The 23,203-nt window shown below is 42.8% G+C and overlaps 1 protein-coding gene across 7 annotated transcripts in view; it reads left to right on the top strand.

The window, feature by feature from the left end:
- GAN (gigaxonin) overlaps nt 1-23,203 on the top strand; it is an 80,574-nt gene that overhangs the window by 17,070 nt on the left and 40,301 nt on the right. For all 7 annotated transcript variants that reach the window (XR_003435402.1, XR_003435401.1, XR_003435400.1 and 4 more), the window contains exons 2-5: nt 14,724-14,838; nt 17,151-17,501; nt 19,667-19,884; nt 20,104-20,225. Coding sequence is in view for 3 of the 7 variants with exons in the window: in XM_027119173.1 (XP_026974974.1) it covers nt 14,724-14,838; nt 17,151-17,501; nt 19,667-19,884; nt 20,104-20,225 (806 nt within the window). In the remaining 4 variants the exon portion in view is untranslated. The remainder of the gene's footprint in view (nt 1-14,723; nt 14,839-17,150; nt 17,502-19,666; nt 19,885-20,103; nt 20,226-23,203) is intronic.

Below are 23,203 nucleotides of genomic sequence, written 5' to 3'. Positions count from 1 at the left end.
ATAGGTTACATACCAAGTGAAGTAACCAGAGAAAGACAAAGATCAAATGATGTTGCTTATATGTGGAATCTTAAAAAAAAAAAAAAGATACAAATGAACTTATCTACAAAACAGAAATAGACCCACAGGCATAGAAAACAAACTTATGGTTACCAAAGGGGAAAGGAGGGGGGCTATATTAGGAGTTTGGGATTAACATATCCACACTACTGTATATAAAATAGATAACCAGCAAGGACCTAATGTAGTACACAGGGAACTCTACTCAATATTTTGCAATGACATGTAAGGGAAAAGAATCTGAAAAAAAATAGATGTATATATAACTGAAACACTTTGCTGTATACCTGAAGCTAACACAGCATTGTAAATCAACTATACTTTAATAAAAATTTTTTAATTAAAATTTTTTTTATTTTAAAAATAAAAAAAATTTTTTTAAAGACTATGTGATTTATTAACAGTAGATATGCTTCATGAAGCGTATACAGGAACCCTACAATTCTTAAAAACTTTTTTGTGAGTTTAAAATTGTTTCAAAATGAAAAGACTTTTAAGAAACTCCTCCTGAGTGTCTCCATTTCCCTCAAGGTGAAGTCCACATTCTTTTGCATGGTCCCTCGACTTGGGTTTGTTTGATTTTTTACAATTCGATTGAGGTTACTCGTTTTTGGCAAGAACAGCACATGAGCGATGCTGCACCCTCCTCGGTGCATTGATCAGGGGTCCGTGTTGGCAGCTTGTCCCAACATCAGTAGTGCTGATTTGATCACATGGTTAGAGATGATGTCCGCCAGGTTAATCCACTCCTTTTCTCTTTGTACTTAACATGTAATTAATGGGGCGAGACTTTGAGATTATGTAAATATTGCATTCCCCATCAACCTTCTAGTTTTAGCATCCACTTATGCTCTGTAACTATCATTCCTTCTGTATGTATTAGACGGGCTCCTAAATTTTAGGCTTAAGCAGCTGGGTAGGAAATCGTACCGTTTACCACGATGGGGACAGTAGAGGGAGGAACAGGCTTTCAGCAGGTCGGGACAAAGACTTATTGTGGAATGTAAAGGGTACTTTATCTAGAGGCTTCAGATGAGGGGGTTAAAACCCAAATTCCTAGAAATGACTGGTAACATTTCATTTTACTAACATTAAGACCATGGTTAGAAGTGACAGTTGGTCAGTTCCTCAAGGGTGGGGACCACCGGCTGGTTCAGATCCAGTTTCTAAATCCGTGCCCAGTGCTGGATGCTGTGCCCGGGCAGTGAAGGGACTCGCTGTGCAAAACAGAGTCACCATTTTTATGGGTGTGGTCTCACTTTACAGCTTTCCCTCTGGCAATCGCTGCGTTTCTGCCAGGAGTAATTAATGTCACCCGTGGTCGTGTACACCCACTGTCCCTGTAATATTTCGTGGATACCACCTCCCTCCCTCCCTCCCTGTCCGCTCCCCACCCCCCACCCCAACACTGGCTCACAGTCTACACAGTTTCCTTGAGCTGTCCCTGTTTGAGGTGTAATTCACACTTTCCACGTTCTCTTTTCAGAAAACATCACCTTCCCTGAGGTAAATTTCTATTTTGTTCAAATCACATGACTGGAAGGCATATACTTTGTGTTTTCGTATCTCTTCCAGATATTGATGTCATAGGATGTGGTTACTCAGAGCAGATCTAAATATGAAACACTGTACTTCATCTTCAGAGTGGATGATGTGATAAGAGGAGGAAGATGGGAAACATTTTTGTGAATCCTCACGTGTTGTGTGATCAGGGAGCGGGGAGGTGGTCAGGGACAGATAGGACGGTGGCCTCTGCATCCTCTATGGTGAAGTGGCCCTGCTTCGGCTTCATTACCAGGGGCTGGTTTGGTGGGCTGACAGCTGGACAGCAAGCCTTTCCTTTTCTGGAAACCTTTCCTAACCTTCGCACTTCTCCGTCACTCTGTAGCTCCTGGTTTCCCATGCAGTGCCCCAGTTATGGTGAGGGGAAGGCAGCGAAGCAGGGCAGGATGGAGCGCCAGGCAGTTAGGCACATTCACAGACGACAGGCCTCCCCTACAGCCAGTTTACATGCGGGCCTCAGCACAAAGGCAGATGATTGCGTCGGGGGCCTCTGGATAGTGGAACATTTGAACATTCAATTCTTGAATGCTGACTACAGCACACCCTGGCTCGGATGCGGGGGGAAAGCAGTGCAGACCAGCCAGCGGATGCTGTACAGGGGAGCGTACAGATGCTTAGCTGGTGAATGATGCCCCTTCTGAACACTTGTGCTCATTTTGTTTCGGAGCCAAATGAAAACAGTAACTGATCATTGCAGCGTTAAAATCCATTGCTTCCCCCGCCTGGCTGTGTGCTGTTATCAAGTGCATGATATTTTTCAGGTGCCCATTCAGTACTGGACACTTTATGGGGTATGGAGGTAGAGCAGTGAACAAAACAAAGTCCCTATTTTCATGGATGTAAACATTAAACAAATGCCTTCTATTAGATGGTGGTAAATTCTAGGAATAAAATAAAGCAGGGAGGAGAGTGGGGATGTTATTTTATTTAATTAATTAATTTATTTATCTATTTTTAAAATTTGTTTTTGGCTGCTTTGGGTCTTAGTTGCTACGCACAGGCTTTAGTTGCGGCGAGTGGGGGCTACTCTTCGTTGTGGTGCAGGGGCTTCTCATTGCGGTGGCTTCTCTTGTTGCGGAGCACGGGCTCTAGGCGTGCGGGCTTCAGTAGTTGTGGCATGTGGGCTCAGTAGTTGCAGCTCGTGGGCTCTAGAGCGCAGGCTCAGTAGTTGTGGTGCACGGGCTTAGTTGTTCCACTGCATGCGGAATCTTCCCAGATCAGGACTCGAACCCGTGTCCCCTGCGTTGGCAGGCAGATTCTTAACCACTGCGCCACCAGGGAAGCCCAGGGGCTGTTATTTTAGATAACAAGGTACCTGGGCCGCTCTTTGGAGGTGTTCCTGGAGTAGAGACCTGAAGTCAGTGAAGGATTAAGTCTTCCTTCCACTAATCAAGGAAGTGGGAGGTGGAGAGAATATTCCAGGCAGGAGGGAATACATCAGAATAAGCTGGGAAACGTTTAAAATATACGTTGTCTTGGACCTGACATAATTGGTCTAGGACCTGCTTTTCTATAAAAGCTCTTCAGAAGCTTCTGGGAAGCAGAGCTACTCTTAAAATCCAGTAAAAGTATGAGTCATTCCAGGATCTATATGAGGAAAACAGTGTTGATGGTAAATAAGTAAAAACCATAATCCCTCTGGGTGAAAAGAATTGGAGGCAGGGCTTCGCTGGTGGCGCAGTGGTTGAGAGTCCGCCCGCCGATGCAGGGGGTGCGGGTTCGTGCCCTGGTCTGGGAAGATCCCACATGCTGCGGAGTGGCTGGGTCCGTGAGCCATGGCCGCTGAGACTGCGCGTCCAGAGCCTGTGCTCCGCAACGGGAGAGACCGCAACAGTGAGAGGCCTGCGTACCGCAAAAAAAAAAAAGAATTGGAGGCAAAGAGAAATGAATAGAGGAAATTAAAGGAAATAATGAAGGGAAAGAAACAGTCTTGAACCTTAATGAGAATGCTATTCTTATACTAAAGTTTGACTCTTAGAATAATAGAGGACTGCGGCTCTGGTCCGCATTTCTGCTTTTTCTTTGGCACCTCCTGCTCTGAGTGAACCAATGTCCTGCTGGTGGCAGTTCCCAGACGGGCCCCACAGCACCATGCCTGTGTTTTCTCGTGGTTTCCTCTGCTCACTGCTCCCTGACTTTGCTCGGTCTTGTGGGAGGAGCATTGCAAGGATTAGTTAGCCTGTGTAGGCTGAGGTGCTGTGCAAGGGGAGCTTACCTAGAGGTTGGCCGGTGGCACCTAGCTCACATCCCGCCGTGTGCCTCGGGATCTCCTTGGACCTCCCTCTGGGACACCTGGTCAGGTGTCAGACATCTGTGTAAATGCTTTTCTCCTGTGTAGATGGAATTCTTAGGTGGCAGGAACTGGGAGATAGATGGGTTCCTGCATTCCCATCCACCAAAAAGCAGGCCTTGTCGTGAGAGGATGCCATCTGTTGATGGAAATATTACCTGCACATTTATATTTCATAAAGTTGACTGGGACTCAAAAATTACATTTTAAAAAGAGACTGTCTTTTTTAGAGCAGTTTAAGGTTCACAGCAAAATTGAGAGGAAGATAAGAGGTTCCCCATATACCTCCTACCTACTTCCACTTCTCTTTGATTTCTGGAGTGTCCACAGTCCTGCAGGCATGGCCCTTTCGGTGTTGGTCATCTTGCTCCTGGCTGTGTTGTATGAAGGCATCAAGGTTGGCAAAGCCAGGCTGCTCCACCAGGCCCTGATGAGCCTGTCCATCTCCACCAGCCAGCAGCTCATTGAAGAGACAGACCAGAGTTCTTCAAGCTCAGAGTCCCCTGCAGTCAGCAGAACCCACCTCAGGTGGTTCTTGTGTCCCTTCAGCCAGTGTCTACTCCATGTTGCTCAGGTGGTCATCGGCTACTTCGTGATGCTGGCTATTATGTCCTGCAACACCTGGATTTTCTTTGGCGCGGTCCTGGGCTCAGGTGTGGGCTACTACCTAGCCTATCCACATCTCAGCATGACTTAGCTGGTGACAGCTGTGCAGGCTCTGGGAGCTGGAGAGAGCTGGGGCCATTCTTTCCAGACATTGAACTTCCAGCCTCATGTCTCCTTTTTCTTCTGTTGGCTGTTCTCATGGCATTCCCAGCTCCTGGAAACTTTGAGCTGAAGCCAGCATTTGCTCCCTGGAGTTCAGAGGCCACTGCAGCTCCTCAGCCAGGCTGCAGAGGGCCCAGGCCTAGTCTTTCTGTGCCTTAAGAAGGCTGCTGTGACCAGAGGGTGGATGGAGAGACCAGAACCCGGGGGGCAGGTTTCATGATGATGGCAGCATATGCTGGGACCTGTTTCCCTTTCTTGGGGGAAGAGTGATAGCAGACTAAAGGCAGAGAAGCAGGACTGTTAGCAAGGCTTTGACCTATCCTCCAAATAGAGTGAGCTTCTCCCATCAGACAGCACTGCCTGCAGGAAGATGGTACTTCAATGGCTTTAGGTGTCAGGGAGCTCTTCATGGCCTTAATGCCCCCCTCTTATTCTGATCCTCCTTCTATGCAAAACCAAGAACTGCATTGAATACTATTCAATACAGATGTTCTTTATTTATTACTTACTGCTCACCCATAATGATCTGGTAGGGAAACACGACTCATCCATTTAAAATACTGAGTAAGCCACAGGGGGTAATGACTGAAGATGCAATAAGCAGCCAAACCAACGAATTACACTAGTAGAGTTAGGTGGGGCTCTTCAGATATGTGAACCTTTTCACTTTCAAGAAAAGGGAAGAATAGACCCGCGGAGAGAAAAATCACTGCTGTACACTGTAATGTCTACACTCAAGTACCTCGTGGGCTAGATGAAAGATGGTCTGAAGCTTTGAGAACTTAAAAAGAAATATATTTTAATAAATATATATTTTTAAATAGTCAAAAAAACGCCAAACAGAACACGTGTAGCCTCCTCCATGCTCAGCATCGCCCACCAGAGGGGAGCCTTTGTTACAGCTGATGATGCTCCATTGATAACACCATCCCCCAGGGTCCATAGTTTACGTTGGGGTTCACTCTTGGTGTATATTTTGTGGGTTTGGACAGATGCATAATGACATGTATCCACCGTCGTAGTAACATACTGACTAGTGTCACTGCCCTGAAATTCCTGTGCCCTAAAGATCCTTTTTTGGTGTGGTTTTTAGGAGCTCACGAAGACAAAAAACGGAGGAGGGGGCATTTGTAAAACAGGCTCCCCACAGGAGCAGACATCATTAGTTGGGCCTCAGTGGGCAAATGCAGTGCTGAGCCCACGCCCCTCTGCTCTTGAGAGCTACCCAGGTTGAGGTGACATGAATCATTTGAAACCATGTGAGTAATGCCCCTGAATTTCCCTGGAGCTTCTGTAAAGCTTGACTCCTTGAGCATTACATTCTCTTGCATCCTATTTGAGGAGGTTTCCTTGCTTTTATTGGAGACAAGCTTTTGCGTCCCGGGGGAGGAAAAGTCACTTAGATGTCTTCTGTGTCACTGTTATATCAGATCCCGTTCAGTAACGTCTCCCGTGAGGAGGAGGACCAGGACTGATTACCTAGGGTGTTTGTTACGACGTTTAGACACACCGGACTTTTCCAGCAATGGGAAGCCAGTTAGAAGAGGATAGTATACAACCAGCAGAGGACTTTGCTCTGTTACACTTTTTTAAAAGTCGTAGACCTCTTTCATGGATGTAAAACTTTGAATCATGCCAGCTTCTTTATTAGCCAACAGCTTTTTTCTTATAAAACGTCTTTCCAGTGTTGTCCAGAGAAAGAAAAAGTGATTTTGTTTCACTTGTGTTTAAGTTTAATAGAACAGAAAATAAATGCTTGCCCAGAGGGTAGGTGATAGGAGGGAAAATGAACTTGCACTGCATCACCCACAGAAGGCATATTGTAAATCCTATGAAACTGATAGAGTTGGCTGGACTTTATCCTCTAGGACTCAACAGAATGTGTGTCTCCAGAGCTGAGTCTCCCCCTAACTTTTTGGTGTGTTTCAGCAGTTTAGCCCAGAAGTGCTCAGGGGTGGGGAAGCCCTCAGATCACCTTATTTAACCTCTTCTTTTTACAAATGAGAGAACAGAGGCAGAGGGGGGGAATGTTTTGCCCTAGAAACAGAAAACTGGGGAAGAATATGATAGGCATGGATATTTATATCTGAACGCTGGAGGCCCAATCTTACAATATTCCCCATTATTTCTAGTTTTTTCAAAGAGTGTCATGAAATTCTCAAAGTGATGTTTTAAGTCTACGGCAGTTTCTAGGAGAGAGCTTGTAAATTGACATCACATAATAATAATAAAAACAAGGATTTTGTGACTTCCAATAAATTTATATATGACTCTATATCTTCCTGGGGTGGAGATACAAAACAGAAAAGAAGAGGGAGAGGGGCAATATTAGGGTAGGAGATTAAGAGGTACAAACTGTTATGCATAAAATAAGCTACAAGGATATATTGTACAACACGGGGAATATAGCCAGTATTCTATAGTAATTATAAATGGAGTATAACCTTTAAAAATTGTGAGTCACTATATCGTGTACCTGGAACTTATATAGCATTGTACATCAACTATACTTCAATTAAAATAAGAAAGGAAACAGAAGAGTTGATTTACTTCCTGATATATATGGACTAACTTTAGAAACAAAACTATTGGTTATTAACCCTTTGGCTTAGTTTTTTTTTTTTTTTTTTTAATTCATTAACTCATTCAGTCCAGTTCATTGAATTCTCAGTTATATGTGGCAGAGAAGATAGAAATGATGTTCAAGGTGAGAAAATTCTAGATTAAAAAAGGGAAAATACAGAGAAAATGTGTTGGTAGATATTGGGAAAATCAGGGTATTTACTGGAGGAAAGAAATGTGAAACAGAATACAACAAAAACTGAAGGGATATAGAGATTTAATTGGGGAATGGGGGAGGGGGAAGTGAAGACAAGAAGAGGGAAAATAAGTCCAGGTTTGTAAATGAGAAAGGGATGGCAAGTATCCAGGCAGTAAAAGAAGAGGGAACTTCCCTGGTGGTCCAGTGGTTACGACTCCGTGCTTCCAATGCAGGGAGTGGGGGTAAGATCCCTGGGCAGGGAACTAAGATCCTGCATGCCCCATGGCAAGGCCAAAAAAAAAAAAAAAGTCTTATAAAAATATTGGATCACTATAAATCGACTATACTTCGAATAAAAAATTTTAAAAAATAGAAAGAAGTGAAAGAAGGAAGTAACTGCAAATGACAGCAGGCTGTGAAGCAAGACAGTTTCACAGCAGGTCTGAGTGACTCTTAGTGTCTAAGACGGATAAGGGCTAACGGCCAACTTTCACTATGTTCCTGACAGACGGATGGATATCAGCCTCCTGAGACGTCACCTGCAGGCTGGTGATGGTCTGTGAATTGTCACCTGGCCATGATAATATAAGTACACACGGAGAGTAAAAGTTAGAAACTCTCGTAGCAGTTTGACAGAATAATTTTATGTCCGTTGAATCTAATAATAAAAGAGTTGGGGCCACAGGAATTCCCTGGCGGTCCAGTGGTTGGGACTCTGCGCTTTCATTGCCGTGGCCCAGGTTCAATCCCTGGTCAGCGCAACCAAAAAAAAAAAAAAAAATTTAAAAAAGAATTGGGGGGCTTCCCTGGTGGCACAGTGATTGGGAGTCCGCCTGCCGATGCAGGGGGATGTGGGTTCGTGCCCCGGTCTGGGAAGATGCAACATGCCGCGGAGCGGCTGGGCCCGTGAGCCATGGCCGCTGAGCCTGCGCATCCAGAGCCTGTGCTCCGCAACGGGAGAGGCCACAACAGTGAGGGGCCCGCGTACCGCAAAAAAAAAAAAGAATTGGGGCCTGTATTTTATGTCTTTTAAATTTTGTTTTTTAATAACTCATTCCTTTTTTATTAAGGTATAATTGACATAGAACATTATATTAGTTTCAGGGTGTACAACATAATGATTTAATATTTGTGTATATTACAGAAGAGTCACCACAGTAAGTCTAGTTAACATCTGTCACCACACGTAGTTACAAAATTTTTTTTCTTATGGTGAGAACTTTGAAGATCTGCTCTCTTAGCAACTTTCAGGTATTCAGTACAGTATTATTAACTAGGCACCGTGCTGTACACTTCATCCCCATTACATTTTTATCGTATTTTACAAAAGATTCATCTGAGATGGGTTAGAAATACAAAAACACACATGGATACTTTGAGAAGCATCACTTAACCCCTTGCTACTCAGAGAGGTCTGGAGGGGTCTGCGTCACTGAGAGTGTTACCAATGCAGAAACTCAGCTCCCACCACGGACCTTCTGAAAGCTTGAGAAGCTCTGTGCTTCAGACCTTTCAACATTGAATGCATGAAACTATTAGGAAGTTCTTCCTTGTATTGATTCTAGCTCTGCTTCACTGTACCTGAGATCCTGCAGGAAAAACATCTCCTGTGACAGCTCTTCAGATATTTAAAGACTGCTGTTAATTCAAAAACTTATTTTACAAATCATTATTGAACATCTATTCTTTGTAAACTGACAGGCTACATTGTAGGGTTATAGTGATAAAGAGGACTCTGACCCCAAGGAACTTGAGGTTAATAAAGGAGAGAGGAAAGGGGCTTTGTACATAAATACCATCATACAAGACAGGACCTGATGATCCCACAATATCAAGTGCTGGGGAAATTGATAACATGAGGAATTCTTTTCACCCGCAGGGCAGTGAGGGCGGAGATGGAGCCTGGGGTAGGGCAGGTGAAGGGGAGCCACTGCCAGGCCGGCATTCGAACAGCTCCTAAGAAGATGGCAGGAATTGGACATGCGCAGACGGCATGAGGGAGAGATCAGAAGTGGGACCGAAAGATGGGAAGCTTGGGATCTGAATTTAAACCGTAATGAAAATAAGGTTTTATAATTTAACCCTCAAGACATTTAGAGACTTCAAGAGTACAATGATTCATTTTTCATGGGCTTTAAAAAGGGTCAGACTTTATGGATCTGAAATGGTGAATGCTCATATTTAAAGGAGTCTTTTTTTCTGTCCTCTTAGCCATTGTCTGTACCCTGCCATCTGCTGAAAGAAAACCATACTCTTTAAAAGGAAACATTTTTCATTGTGAAAACATGAGATAGTACAGTTGATCCATGAACAACATGGGTTTGAACTGCACAGATCCACATATGCACAGATGTTTTTCAATATTGCACGGGTTTACTTATACACAGATTAATTGGAAAAAAAATCCACGTATAAGTGGACCCATACAGTTCAAATCCATGTTTTTCAAGGGTCAGCTGTACACGATCTATGGTTGGTTGAGTCTGTGGGTGAGGATACGGGGGGTGGACTACTGGACTTGCGCATCTGCAGACTTTGGTATCCGTGTGGGTCCTGGAATCAGTCCCTCAAGGATACCAAGAGATGACTGTATAGTCATCTTTTAAAAAAAATCCAGTCGCATGGTTGAAAAATAAAAAGGGGACACACTGCACGGTCTCTTTGTAACCCCTTTCCCCGTCAGCCTGGTCCCCCTCCTCCTGCACTGTCCACAGCCCATGGGCAGGCACAGCCAGCTCTTGTTTGAACAACTTGAATTCTAGGTGGTGCCCCTCTCTCTGAACACGTTTTAGAGCTACTGCCTTTAAATAGGTGCAAGACTCGTCTGTATCTAGTCAGGAGAAAGAAACCACATAGTAATTTGAACAAGGAGAGTTTAATATAAAGAATTTTTAACTGCAGCAAGAGATTAGAGTAATAAGGGATTGGCTACTAAGAAGTAAACTCTAAAAATTAAAGGAATAGCTGGTGTACCCAGGGCTGAGATCCAGACTTCATTGGACAGCACACAGCCACAGCTCACCTCATGGCAGAGAAGCCACACTGGTAGAATTTGCTTGAAATCAGCCCTCTGGAACTTGCCAGAAATCTGTCCTTTAAGGTGTCTGGGAAAGCTGTTCACAGGGAGGTGTCTCCCCAGAAACAGTCGACTGCAAAACTGCCTCTGGGAGTTCCAGGGAAAGCTGCAGGGTGCTGCTGGCAGCTGTGCACTGCGGGAGCCTATCCAGCTGCAGAACCAGAGCCTGGCAGCAAAACTCTCTCCTCCTTCAGTGCCTTTCCAGCACCCTCCACTGAGAAGCTTAACATCATACAAGTTAACGCAGAAAAACTGTTGGAAAGGCTCAGAGCCATTTTCACAGAGCATGCAAAAAGGGTAGACTTGGAGCTCAGAGGCAATATGTTGATAACCAGCACGGTGACTAAGAAATACAAATAGTCATGACATCCTGAGTGAAACATTCCTGGAGGATGTGTCTGCATACGATAGATTCCAGAACCAAATATTAATGATTTAGGTGTTATTCTTACTACTTACGTTATTTTTCTCTCTTGACTGAGAACTGACTGAAGTTTTTTTCTTCACTTTTAGTCAAAGTGTCAGTCATATAGGTACACCTAGGGTGCAGCAAGCAGAAAAGAAATGCCTTTTGAGTAAAATTATTAGTTCTATAGAAACTGTAGAGGTAGGAATAGCAGATACAGAATATAGGGGGGAAACAAAGTTGTCTAAAACATATGTTATATATTCCATCAGTTTTGCTCTCCTAAGGCCTGCTGAGGCATCCTGCTGTACCAGAATGAACCAGCTTTCCTTCTGCTGGTGCAGAGCTGTTACCTTAGGGTCATTCTTCACCATTCCTTTCCCTGCTTTTCTGTGTTGGATCATGTCTTTTTTTAGTCCAGAATCTTCCTCTTTGTTGGGTCAGTTTTTTCCAACAGCATTCTGAGAAGGGCTGCATGGAAGATCAATTATTTTGAGAGTTTGTATAGCTGAAAATGTCTATTCTGTCCTGATATTTGATGAGTAGTTTGGCTGGCTATAAAAATCTAGGTTGAAAATAATTTTCCTTCAGAATTTTGAAGTCATTTCCACACTGCTATTAAAGTTCCATTTGGAAGTACGAAGCCGTTCTGATACCCATTCCTTTCTGTGTAACCTGTTTTTCTTTCTGGAAGCTTTTACAAATTTTTCTGTTTCCAGTATTCTGAAGTATTATGATGACATGACTTGGAAAGGCATATTTTTATCCCTTGTTATGAGCATTTACTTGATAATATTCTCTTTTTGTTTTTTTTTTTTTTGGGCACGGGCATTCCTGTTTTTCAGATGTTCAACCTTCCGGACTGATCTTCCAGTCTTCTTACCTTGTGTCTCCTATTTTCTACCTTTGTCTTTTTTGCTTTCTTGGCAGACTTGAGGTCTACAAGTTCTACGACTTGAAGCCTACAAGTCTATGACTTCTACAAATTTTAATTTGGACATTACATTAAAAAAATTTTTTTTTTGTAGTCTTTAAAATGTTGTTGTTGTTCTCTGAATGTTCCCTTTTAGAGCATCCTATTCTTGTTTCACAAGCACAACATCCTCTTTTTTCTCTCTGGGAATGTTAATGAGAGGTTTTCTTTTTTCCTTGACTTTTCATCTTGCGTGAGATCTGTACTTCCTACAAGTTGACTTTTTTTCTGCTGGTTTTGGTTTCTGTCTTTCTTCTTTGTTAGGCATCTATTGAGTTGCTCAGTTTTAAGAGTGGGGCTCTAAAGCAGAGTTTCTTAACCCACGTGCCCCCCCCAAAAAAGATGTTATAATGTGTGAAGATAATGATGGTGTCAGCCCTCCAAGTGGCAGGGCAGCATCTGGGGAGGCTGAATCCCCCTGGCCCTGCACACAGCCTCATCTGTTTACCCCAGGGTCATATTACATTTTCTGCGTGTGGTGTGAAGTGAAGAAGTTTCAGAAGTGCTCCCCACAGTGCGTGGGAAGCTCAGAGCCCATAGGTTGGCTTAGTGACAGTGGATTTCATTTTTGCATGGTCCACCTGGGTCATTTTCTTGAGGCAGATCTGTGCCCATGTCTTTAGACCTTCCCTTTGGGGCTGATCAAATCCTCCAGAAGAGTCATCAGGTTCTCACCTGGAGGATGTAGGCCTGGCTTTCAGTAATTTTAGGAGCAAAATTGAGAAAAAAGACTGCTGATCTCAGCATTCAATATGTAGACACTCTCTTGACTCTCTCAGTTTTTGGTGCAGTGCACCTACCCTCAGATGTGCCTGCTACCCCCCTGTCCAGAGACACCCGCTCCATCTCACACTCTCCAGAGCACGTCACTTATCTTCCACTGGAGCTGGGGAGCCTTACTAAACAGGGCAGAGGAGTCGTGTATCTATGTGGAGCAAGGATCTGGGAACTCACCTATTTCCTAAGACTTTGTCAGTCTCTTCTTCTGTAACTAGCTCATCCTTCACCCCTCCTTCCACAGCTTCCTCATCCTACCAATTCCGAGCCTTGGGGTAATTAAATGCAACTTAGGTTGTGTCTGAGCTTCCCTCGCTGCTAAATTAGGAATATCTTTTAGAACTTGGGTAAAGTACCTGTTCTTAAACAAGGCACAAAAAGTGTTGACTGTGAAAAATTATTCTTCACATTGTTCATCACCTTAAAAAAAAAGTGTCAAGTCTGCCAAAGGTTTGATATCAAGAAGATAACAAAAAACGCCTACACCTCAATATGAGGAGAGTGATTAGCTCAATTAAAAATGAGACTTGAGGGACTTCCCTGGTGGCACAGTGGTTAAGAATCTGCCTGCCAATGCAGAGGACACGGGTTCGAGCTCTGGTCCGGGAAGATCCCACATGCGGCGGAGCTACTAAGCCTGTGCACCACAACTACTGAGCCTGCACCCTAGAGTCCGCGAGCCACAACTGCTGAGCCCTTGTGCCACAACTACTGAAGCCCGCGCACCTAGAGCCCCTGCTCTGCAACAAGAGAAGCCACCACGATGAGAAGCCTGCACACTGCAACAAAGAATAGCCCCTGCTCGCTGCAACTAGAGAAATCCCGCGTGCAGCAAGACCCAACGCAGCCATAAATAAATGAATGAATGAATGAATAAAAAAGAGAGAGACTTGAACTGGACATGTGTTTCACAGAAGAGGAAACACAGGGGGCTACAGACCTTTGAAGAGCTGTTTAGCACCTGGGTAATGAGGGGAAGGCAGGTCACAACCACCACCGGAGACCATACTTCTCTCACTGGATCGTGCATTGGAGGATTAGGAAGTGGGACAGAGATAAATGTCATAGACTTTGTGGGTCCACACATCCCCTTACATATACCAGATGAGGCTAAAAACTGCTCCAGCTACTTTGGAGAATAATTGAGTATTAGCTCATACTTTGGAGAAGAAAGTAGCTTAATTCTACTCCCAGGGATACACCCAAGAGAAATTCTTTTGCATATCACAAAAGGAGACATATACAAGGATAGTCATAGCAGTACTGTTCACAATACCAAAAACCTGGAGCCCCAGCCCAGGGGCTCATCAACAGGAACGTGGCGTACTATACAGCAGAAAGAGCAAAAGAACGCGTGTGATATGCAGCAAGAGGAATGACTCAGCAATATAATATCAAATGAAAAAAGTTAGCCCCAGAAGATTACAGACAGCATGAAACACTTTTATAAAATTAAAAACTTAAAATTATATGTATATATTGATTATCAATAAATCTATATATGTTATAGGTTACATATATTTCATGGATACAAAAATAAAAAAGAAAGCAAGAGAAAATTGAATATAGGTGGGATTTAGGATAATAGTTACTTCAGATGGGGAAGCAGAGGAATGAATTGGTGGCGAGGACCATTTGGTTAGAAGCAGGTTATCGTCAGGGTCCTAGCTTTTGTTTTGGGTGGTAGGTTTGTGGGGTCCTTGTTACATTACTGAAAATAATTGGATAATTAAATACAGGGAAAAAAATAAGCCTAAAGGGCCTAGGGTTCCCAAGGTGAAGTAGAGATCCTTGCTCACATGGACCTGAGTGCTTTGGTTGTCTGTTTCGTTTGTTTTTTTTAAGAGGTAGCACTCTGAATCCTGGAACAAATGCTTTGTAGTTAAAAGTCATAAAAAATATGTTGCTCTAAAGTTAACAAACGAAATGTTTTAGGTGTGATTCATATATGGATACGTATCATATGCTTTATAGAGTATTTAGTGCATAAATATTTCTAGCTATTTCTGTTCTTTCATAGAAATTTTACATGTTTTTTCCCTTTCTTAGGACAAAGTTAAACTATAATCCTCCAAAAGATGATGGATCAACCTATAAGATTGAACTTGAAGGGATATCGGTAATGGTTATGAGAGAGATCCTGGATTACATCTTCAGTGGGCAGGTATGATGAGACACAGAGGAAGGAGGACTGAGTAGAGGCTCCTCAAGCTCAGGGTGAGGGTCTCCTTCATCCACTCTGTGACTGAGTAACACCGCCATCTCCATCTTCTGTCACTGTGTGCTTGACTTGGGTCTCCTCCTGGACATGGCACCCAAGGGTGTTCTTCCGGGGCTCTGCCCTTGAAGGAAAAGCAGACTAAGTAAGATCTTACCCAAATCCCAGGTTTTGTTTCTACCGTCCTGAGCTCCACCTTTCAGTCTGAGACATGAGGAACATGGGATGCTCCCTTCGCTGCTGTCTTTTTGTTTTTTAAATCTTCATTCCAGCCTTGCTTTGTACCCACACTATCGGGGAACTCGTTCTGTCTCCACAGCATGGACTTGGGAGCCTCCTTGGGCGGTGGGGATTATTCTGTAGAAATAAAGACTTCGAGATTCACACCAGTGACAGGCACGTGCATCGTACTCATGATGCCTCCGTCCTGTTGCCTCAGGAGGACCAACATCCCTGTTCCCCCACATTCTTTCTTTCTGATTTCCCTTTAATCTCTGTACCCATTTATATTTCTGGGGATTTCATGAAAACCAAGGAAGAAAGTGATCAGTGGCTAGTGGTCCTTTCCCTTTCTTTGCCCTCCTCCACCCCACTACTCCCCTGTTGATGTGATTTAAAGTGTATAGCATGAGGACTCTTAAGGATAATCTTGGGCGTGAATTAGGAAGAAGTTCATGTGCCTCACATCTCATTACGCAAGAGTACGTTTTATCTTTACTCCTTTTGAGGGCTCATGTCCTGCTCTCTCCTTTATTCCTTCTTCCTCATCCTTCTTTTAATTTTCCTTTTGTAAAGGCTCTGTCTCCTACATAAGTATTCTGAGTGTACTGCTTACTTTCTCTAAATATGTTCATTCTGTCCAGAGTCAAACTCGGTGATCGTCATCCTCTTTGAAGTTTTTTTATTTCATTTCATGATGTTATCACTTTCTCTTTTCTCTGAACACTGGGTGGTGGGTGTGTGGAAATAAGGTTATGTGTATGATTATTAAAAATAAATGAATTTAAACCAATTTGGGGACAGCCCTTAAAATACTGGCAATACTCTTTAGCATCACAAAACCAGGCTTAGGTCCAAACTCTTATCTAACTTGTAAAATCAGTTCAGTGGCAGTTATAACAAGTTAGAGGAGTGTATTCATGTTCAGGCTTGCATTGGAAACTTGAAACCTTATTTATCTATGGTACAGAATGTGCAAATTGTGGTAAAATGTTCCTTGCTGCACTTCACTGTGAAATCTCTCCTTAACGCTTCCTAATGGAGGATAAATACCCATTCTTTCGGAGAGTCTGGACCGTTCGTGATTGTGACAGTATTTTAGGGGCCTGTTTCTTGATGTTGCCTTACTGTTGCGTAGAAAAACCATGAAGTGGGTGGAGGAAGAAGCATCAGTCAAGAAATTGAAGAAAATTAAGGGGAAGTAAATGTTCACAATGATTAAAAAAAAAAAAATCGGGCTTCCCTGGTGGTGCAGTGGTTGAGAGTCCGCCTGCTGATGCAGGGGACACAAGTTCGTGCCCTGGTCCGGGAAGATCCCACATGCCGCGGAGCGGCTGGGCCCGTGAGCCATGGCCGCTGAGCCTGCGCGTCCAAAGCCTGTGCTCCGCAACAGGAGAGGCCACAACAGTGAGAAGCCCGCGTACCGCAAAAAAGAAAAAAAAAAAAATCTTCTTAGGGATTTATTCCAGAAAGTAGCTTTGAGACCAAATTGTATCTTTTGCACCAAATGCAATGTTTGGTGTTCAGAATGAGGCCTCATGGGCAGTGTGGCTCTCCCTCTCTTCAAGGGTCCGTGTGGTATCTTCCACGTACCATTTGGCAAAGAAGTGAACTTAATGTATTTGGAGGCAGGATTTTCATTAGTTCAGGTGCTAGCATTTAAAGAAATCGCCTTCAGTTTGCCATAGAATGCGGGACTTGCCATTTCCTAAGCATTTCAGTCATTTGAGGTTTTTCTCTAAGTATAGAAGCGAGCCCCATGGACAGTTCACCTTGGCAGGGATATTGGTGGTTCATCTCGGTAAAGGAAGGGAAGAGCTGGGAAAAGTTAATCAGCCACGCGCTGCCTATGTTGTCCGCAGGTGCCTTGGTGCCCTCGGACTGTTCTTGAAAACAAAGCTGAACCGTATGAAATTGCTAGTTTTCAATCATCTTTGACCTCTACAAATGGAGCTTTCATATGGTCCAGCCTGATAGATAAGTGGTTGCGTTCTAAATATATACATTCAAACATAGGCTATCTATGATCATTCTTACAGATCCGGCTGAGCGAAGATACTATCCAAGATGTTGTGCAGGCAGCAGACCTGCTCCTGCTGACGGATCTTAAAACTCTCTGCTGTGAGTTCTTAGAAGGCTGCATTGCCGCCGAGAACTGCATTGGAATCCGAGACTTTGCACTCCACTACTGCCTGCACCACGTCCATTACCTGGCCACAGAATACCTGGAGACTCACTTCCGAGATGTCAGCAGCACAGAGGAATTCCTAGAACTGAGTCCTCAAAAGCTTAAAGAAGTGATTTCTCTTGAGAAGTTAAACGTTGGCAATGAACGATATGTATTTGAAGCAGTCATCCGATGGATAGCACATGATACAGAAATAAGAAAGGTACCCGTACTTTATAGCGTGCTCTGACTTTGCCTTTTCACTTATTTATTCATTTGTTTGTTTATTTTTAATCCAAATTCTAGATGTTTTATTTTTCTCCTCCAACTTGAAAAACTGACACGGTTGTGATCTAAACCATAACCTGGAAAACATCTTCCTATAGCCTCACTAAAGCAGTTTGTTGTTAAGACCAGTCTACCAAAGTCCATGTAACTCATCATATAGCAATGAAAATAGTAATACTTACAAGTCACGTGATGTCCTTTGAATGTTGTTATTAAGGGGAAAGGGATTTCAAGCTAAGCTGGAGAGTATAGAAATGCACCCTATACTCCTCATCCTAGCTTTCAGCATCCTTCCCTCTGCGATGGTGGGCTAACCCCTACAGGGACTCTGATGCAGGAAGTGGGGTGAGAAAAGAATGGAATTCTGGCAGAGGGCTGAATTCTGGCACTGAGCTCTCCCTGGAGTGACTGACACCACTGGAGGAGAAGGTGGGAGAGCATTCCGGAGCTTTCATGGCAATGAGGTTCCAAATGGGAAGGTTCTAGGAGTGACAGCCTAGGAAGGAAGGGTCTTAGAGAATATCAGGCTTGAGATCCACATTGTTAATACATTGGGGGAGGGAGCTCTCACCTCTAAATCACAAGGCTTTAAGTCTACTATTTATATACTAGAGGCTAGCTCCAGTTACTATATCAAAATAAAGAAATATATTAGGTTTCAGAGTGGCTTTCAGAATGCATAATTGCATTGTTAATTGTTCTTAGTAACTCTTGGCTTACATTTTAATGATTATCTTGTAATTTTTAAATTCTGCAGGCCCATGAGCATGTCCACTTAGAAACCACATTCGTAGCTTCAGCTCCTTAGTACAATTAGTGTTCTGTTTTCCCCATTGGTGGGGTAGATTGGGAAAGGGGATAGAAGAGTTTCCACCTTGCTGCCACCACTGAAGTATCTTCTCTCTGACCCTCTTCTTGCCTTAAAATGATGAGGGCATATAAGATGGAACGGCTGCTGGGAAACAAGAGGCCGTTCCTCATCCTGTGGTTAATCTGAACTTGGTGCTGTAAGGACTGTTGGCTTTTATTACTCAGGGTATAAAAGAGTGTGCCTTAAAATGACAATTTTAAAGCCCAGAAAAACTAGTCACCTTATGTACGTAGAGTGCTATAGTCAGTTGGTTCAAATCTGATGATTGAGTATGAAAAGTATATCATTCAGGGACTTCCCTGGTGGTCCAGTGGTAAAGAATCTGCCTTCCACTGCAGGGGACGTGGGTTCGATCCCTGGTCGGAGAACTACGATCCCGCATGCCGCGGGGCAACTCAGTCCGCACACCACAAGTAGTGAGCTCACGTGCCTCAATGAGAGAGCCCGCGTGCCACAAACTACAGAGAGAAAACCCTCACGCCACAACTGGAGAGAAGCCCACATGCCGCAACTAGAGAGAAACCCTAGCAGACTGCATACCGTAATGAAAAGATCCCTCATGCCTCAACAAAGAGCCCATGGGCTGCAAATAAGACCTGACGCAGCCAAAAAATAAATAAATAAATAAGGAAAATAAACAAGTAAAATGCATGAATATTTTTTTAAAAAGTATATCATTCACATTATACATGTTAGATAATTTTTAACAGTAATTACTGAAGAAATGATTATATAGTACTCAGGATTTTTTTTTTTGAAATTTGGCTTTTTCAGATTTTTCTTGTAACGTTAATGTTGATACATGTTCATTATCTAGTTGACCATATTGTATCAAGCTATTCCTGTATATGACGTTTCTATAAATGTGATGTAACTCACAGCACATCCAAGCATGTGAAATAAGGCAAATCATAGCAGGGTTCTTCTAAGTTTTCCTGTTGCTGTGGGAACCCTGTAGGGCATTAAAGAAAGTTGCTTAAAACTTCGCAGTGATACATCAAATATAAATCTGAAGTGATGGTTTTTTTTAAGTTAAACTTTTATTTATCAAGGCCAAGGGAAGTAGAAAGAAAAAGGGCCGTAAACACATTCAAGCAGTACTGACCCTTACCACTTGCCTGTTGATAATCTGACTGTCAATAATTTTAGTCTTCCAGGAGTGGGAAAACGTATCTTCTAAATGTACAACGTATTCTCCATTTTTCCTCCCCGTGCTTTCCGCCCTCCAGGTCCACATGAAGGATGTCATGTCAGCGCTGTGGGTTTCAGGGTTGGACTCAAGCTATTTACGGGAGCAGATGCTGAATGAGCCGTTAGTCCGAGAGATTGTCAAAGAGTGCAGCAACATCCCTCTCAGCCAGCCGCAGCAGGGTGAGGCCATGCTCGCCAGCTTCAAGCCCCGGGGCTACTCGGAGTGCATCGTGACTGTTGGCGGAGAGGAAAGAGTGTAAGCGTGGCTGTGAGCGGTTTGATGGGTGGTGGTGTAAGGGAAGAGAGATTTCCACGTAAACAGAAATTTATAACACTTTTCAGTATCTAAAGCCTAATAGCAATAGATTTTTTTAAATGTCTGAAACATTCTTTAGCGTAGTAAAACTAGTCCTAGTTATTATAAGCAGAAGTACATAAAACATACTAACTACTAATCAGTTATCTCTCTCCTTAGTTCGCGGAAGCCAACAGCAGCGATGCGATGTATGTGCCCCCTTTATGACCCTAATCGGCAGCTGTGGATTGAACTGGCCCCTTTAAGCATGCCGAGAATCAACCACGGAGTCCTCTCAGCAGGTACCGTGCTGTCATCAAGTTTACCCAAACACAAGGTCAAGTAATGTCATTTCAGAGTTGTGCAGAATGACTCAAAACCTTTTCAAGAAATAATTTTATTATCCCTCTGTGGTGACTTTTTCAGGGTGGCTCTAGCTTCCAAGACTATGGTAAGAAGAGTGTCTTCCGTCAGTCCTTATCGTTCCCAAATCTTAAATACGTAGCTGTTTTTAAGATGTCCCTTGAGGAGCATTTTATTGGATGACTTAACTGATAGAAGAGCAAAACTCAGTGACTCTTACCACCCGTTAGCTGGATGATCACACCTGAGGCGCAAGACTTCTTTGAGCCGTGATAGCCTCTCATCTTGGAAAGTTGTGCAGTTCAGAATCGCAACATGGAACTATATTCAAAATAAGAGCGTCACATAAAAGCAGGCATCTCAGATGAAACTTGAGAAGATACTGCTTAACTTAGCTCTGGCTTAAAGTTGTCTTATGACAGGAAGTATGTTTCGGTTGACGTTTACAAGTTTGGAACGTTATTCAAAGCTTTCTCTCCAGGAAGTGATGGGGAAGGCTGTCCTTGCTGCCTTTCTCTTCACCTTGGATTTGCCTTGCTGGCTTCATCCTGCAAGTGCCATTTCACTTCATTCTACCTATTGTTAGCAGTTCTTTGTTTATAGTCTCTGCTTGCCCACAAACATTACCTTAAAAGTTTTAAGCTATGCCACACTGTACCATATTTTAGATATACCTAAAGCTATGGAATAGAAATGGAATCGTAGGTTCCACAATTATTGAAGTTTTTGTCAATGATAATCAGCTGGATGGAGTGGTGTAGGCAACAGGATGTGGGTCTGATTTCTCTGTTCCTTCTTAAAATTAGCGTCCTTAAGTTGTCCTACCATAATGTGTATACATGTGCATAATTTTCACACATGCACACCTACCACAAAGGTTCCTATATCACTGATTTTCAGATTTCCTAGAGAGGTGGTTGTTTCAGAAACTTGAAACAATGAGGAGAGGAATTGTGCCCAGTTGTATTCATTGAAGTTGTGAAATGACTGAGTAGTTCCTATTTGTCCAGCTCATTCTGTGTTTCTTCTTCCCTTGCCTTTTTTCAAAAAATTGATTGACTTTTTTGTCATTCGGTTTTTTCCCTCTCTACCAGGTTAGAAGTTATATTCTATGTCTATATTCCTTTGAAGGTCACTTTATGTTTGTTTTGTTTTGTTTTTTTAATATTTACTTATTTATTTATTTGGTTGTGTTGGGTCTTAGTTGTGGCAGGTAGGTTTCTTGGTTGCTGCTCACAGGCTCCTTAGTTGCCGCTCACCAGCTCCTTAGTCGTGGCACACATGTGAGATCTAGTTCCCTGACCAGGGATCGAACCTGGGCCCCCTGCATTGGGAGTGCGGAGTCTTAACCACTGCTCCACCAGGGAAGTCCCCTGAAGGTCACTTTTGAATCCACAGCCTGTACTGTTAACAAAGTCTAGTAGTATAAATAGTACATCTATACTCTTATTTTTCATATTCCATAGTCTTACAGTATTAAAACACATAGTTATTTATAAGTAACTATTTATGTATATATGTTTATCTGTTTTATATACATATCTGTAGATAGTGTTCATTTAGATTTATCCACATATTTACCACTTTCTTTGTTTTTCCCTCTTACTCCTCAAACTTTCCATCTAGGACCATTTTCCTTCTCTCTGAAGTTCATCCTTTTGAATTTCCTTTAATGTGGGTCTAGTGGTAGCAAACTCTTAGATTTGTTTGTCTAAAGATGTCATTATTTTGCCTTCATCCTTAAAGGATATTTTTGCTGGGTATAGAATTTTAGGTTGGCATCTATTATTGAAGATGATTTTCCGCTGACTTCTGTCATTCCTGTTTTTAAGTCAGTTGTCAGATCTAAAGTTCTGCCTTTTCTCTGGGCTGTATTTAAGATTTTCTTTTTGTCTTGATTTTTCTGCCATTTCACTCTAGTGTGCTAAGGCAACATTTTATTTGAAATTTTACCATATTTGGAGACTGTTGGGCATCTTGACTCCGTAGCTTGGCCTTTCATCAAATCTGGAAACTTCTTGTTTGTTATGTCTTCATATGTCATCCTTGCTCCTTCTCTGTCTCTGCTTTTGGAAGTCAGATCAAACATGGCTAGACCTTTCTACTCCAGCCCCTGCCTTCTGCCTTCTTTTTGTTTTCTTTTTCATCTTTTTGCTTCTCCATGTTGCTCTGTGATTTCTTTTGATTTATCTTGCACTTAATGAATTCTCTCTTTAACTGTGATGGATCTGCCATTAAATCCGTCCATTGAATTTTTTATTTAATCTGTTTTTTATCTTTTTTTCCCTAGAAATTCTCTGTAATTTTTTTTCAAATCTACTATGTCACTTCTCTTGTCCCTTCTTCTAGAGTTACCTTCACATCTGTCTTTTTTAAAACATAGTGAGCATTGTTGTTTTATTGTCTTTCTGATTACTCCAATATTTGAAATTTGGAATCTTTGCAAGACTACTCCCTATGGTCTGCTTCTGCTGTTTCTTCTTAATAGAGTCTGGTTTCTTTGTATACCTGAGTATCTTTGGCTGAGTGCCAAAGATTGTTTTATTAAAAATTATTTGTAGGGGGCTTCCCTGGTGGCGCAGTGGTTGAGAGTCCGCCTGCTGATAGAGGGGACATGGGTTTGTGCTCCGGTCCGGGAGGAACCCACATGCCGTGGAGCGTGAGCCTGGGCCCGTGAGCCATGGCCGCTGAGCCTGCACGTCTGGAGCCTGTGCTCCGCAACAGGAGAGGCCACAACAGTGAGAGGCCCGCGTACCGCAAAAAAAAAATAATAATAATAATTATTTGTAGGGATAATGTGATGTTTTAAAATCTTAGAATGTTAGAATCTAAAACTTAGATAAACATACTTTCTTCCATAGAACTTTTGTGTGTTTTTCTGCCAGTTGCCTGAAAACACTACTAATTTGTAATTACT

This window comes from Aethalodelphis obliquidens, unplaced genomic scaffold (genome assembly GCF_003676395.1).
Source record: "Aethalodelphis obliquidens isolate GAN/ISIS:26980383/991018 unplaced genomic scaffold, ASM367639v1 scaffold20, whole genome shotgun sequence".
NCBI classification, from domain to species: Eukaryota; Metazoa; Chordata; class Mammalia; order Artiodactyla; family Delphinidae; genus Aethalodelphis; species Aethalodelphis obliquidens.
The sequence above is the reverse complement of the archived record's forward strand: the minus strand, read 5'-3'. Positions and strand labels throughout refer to the sequence as shown.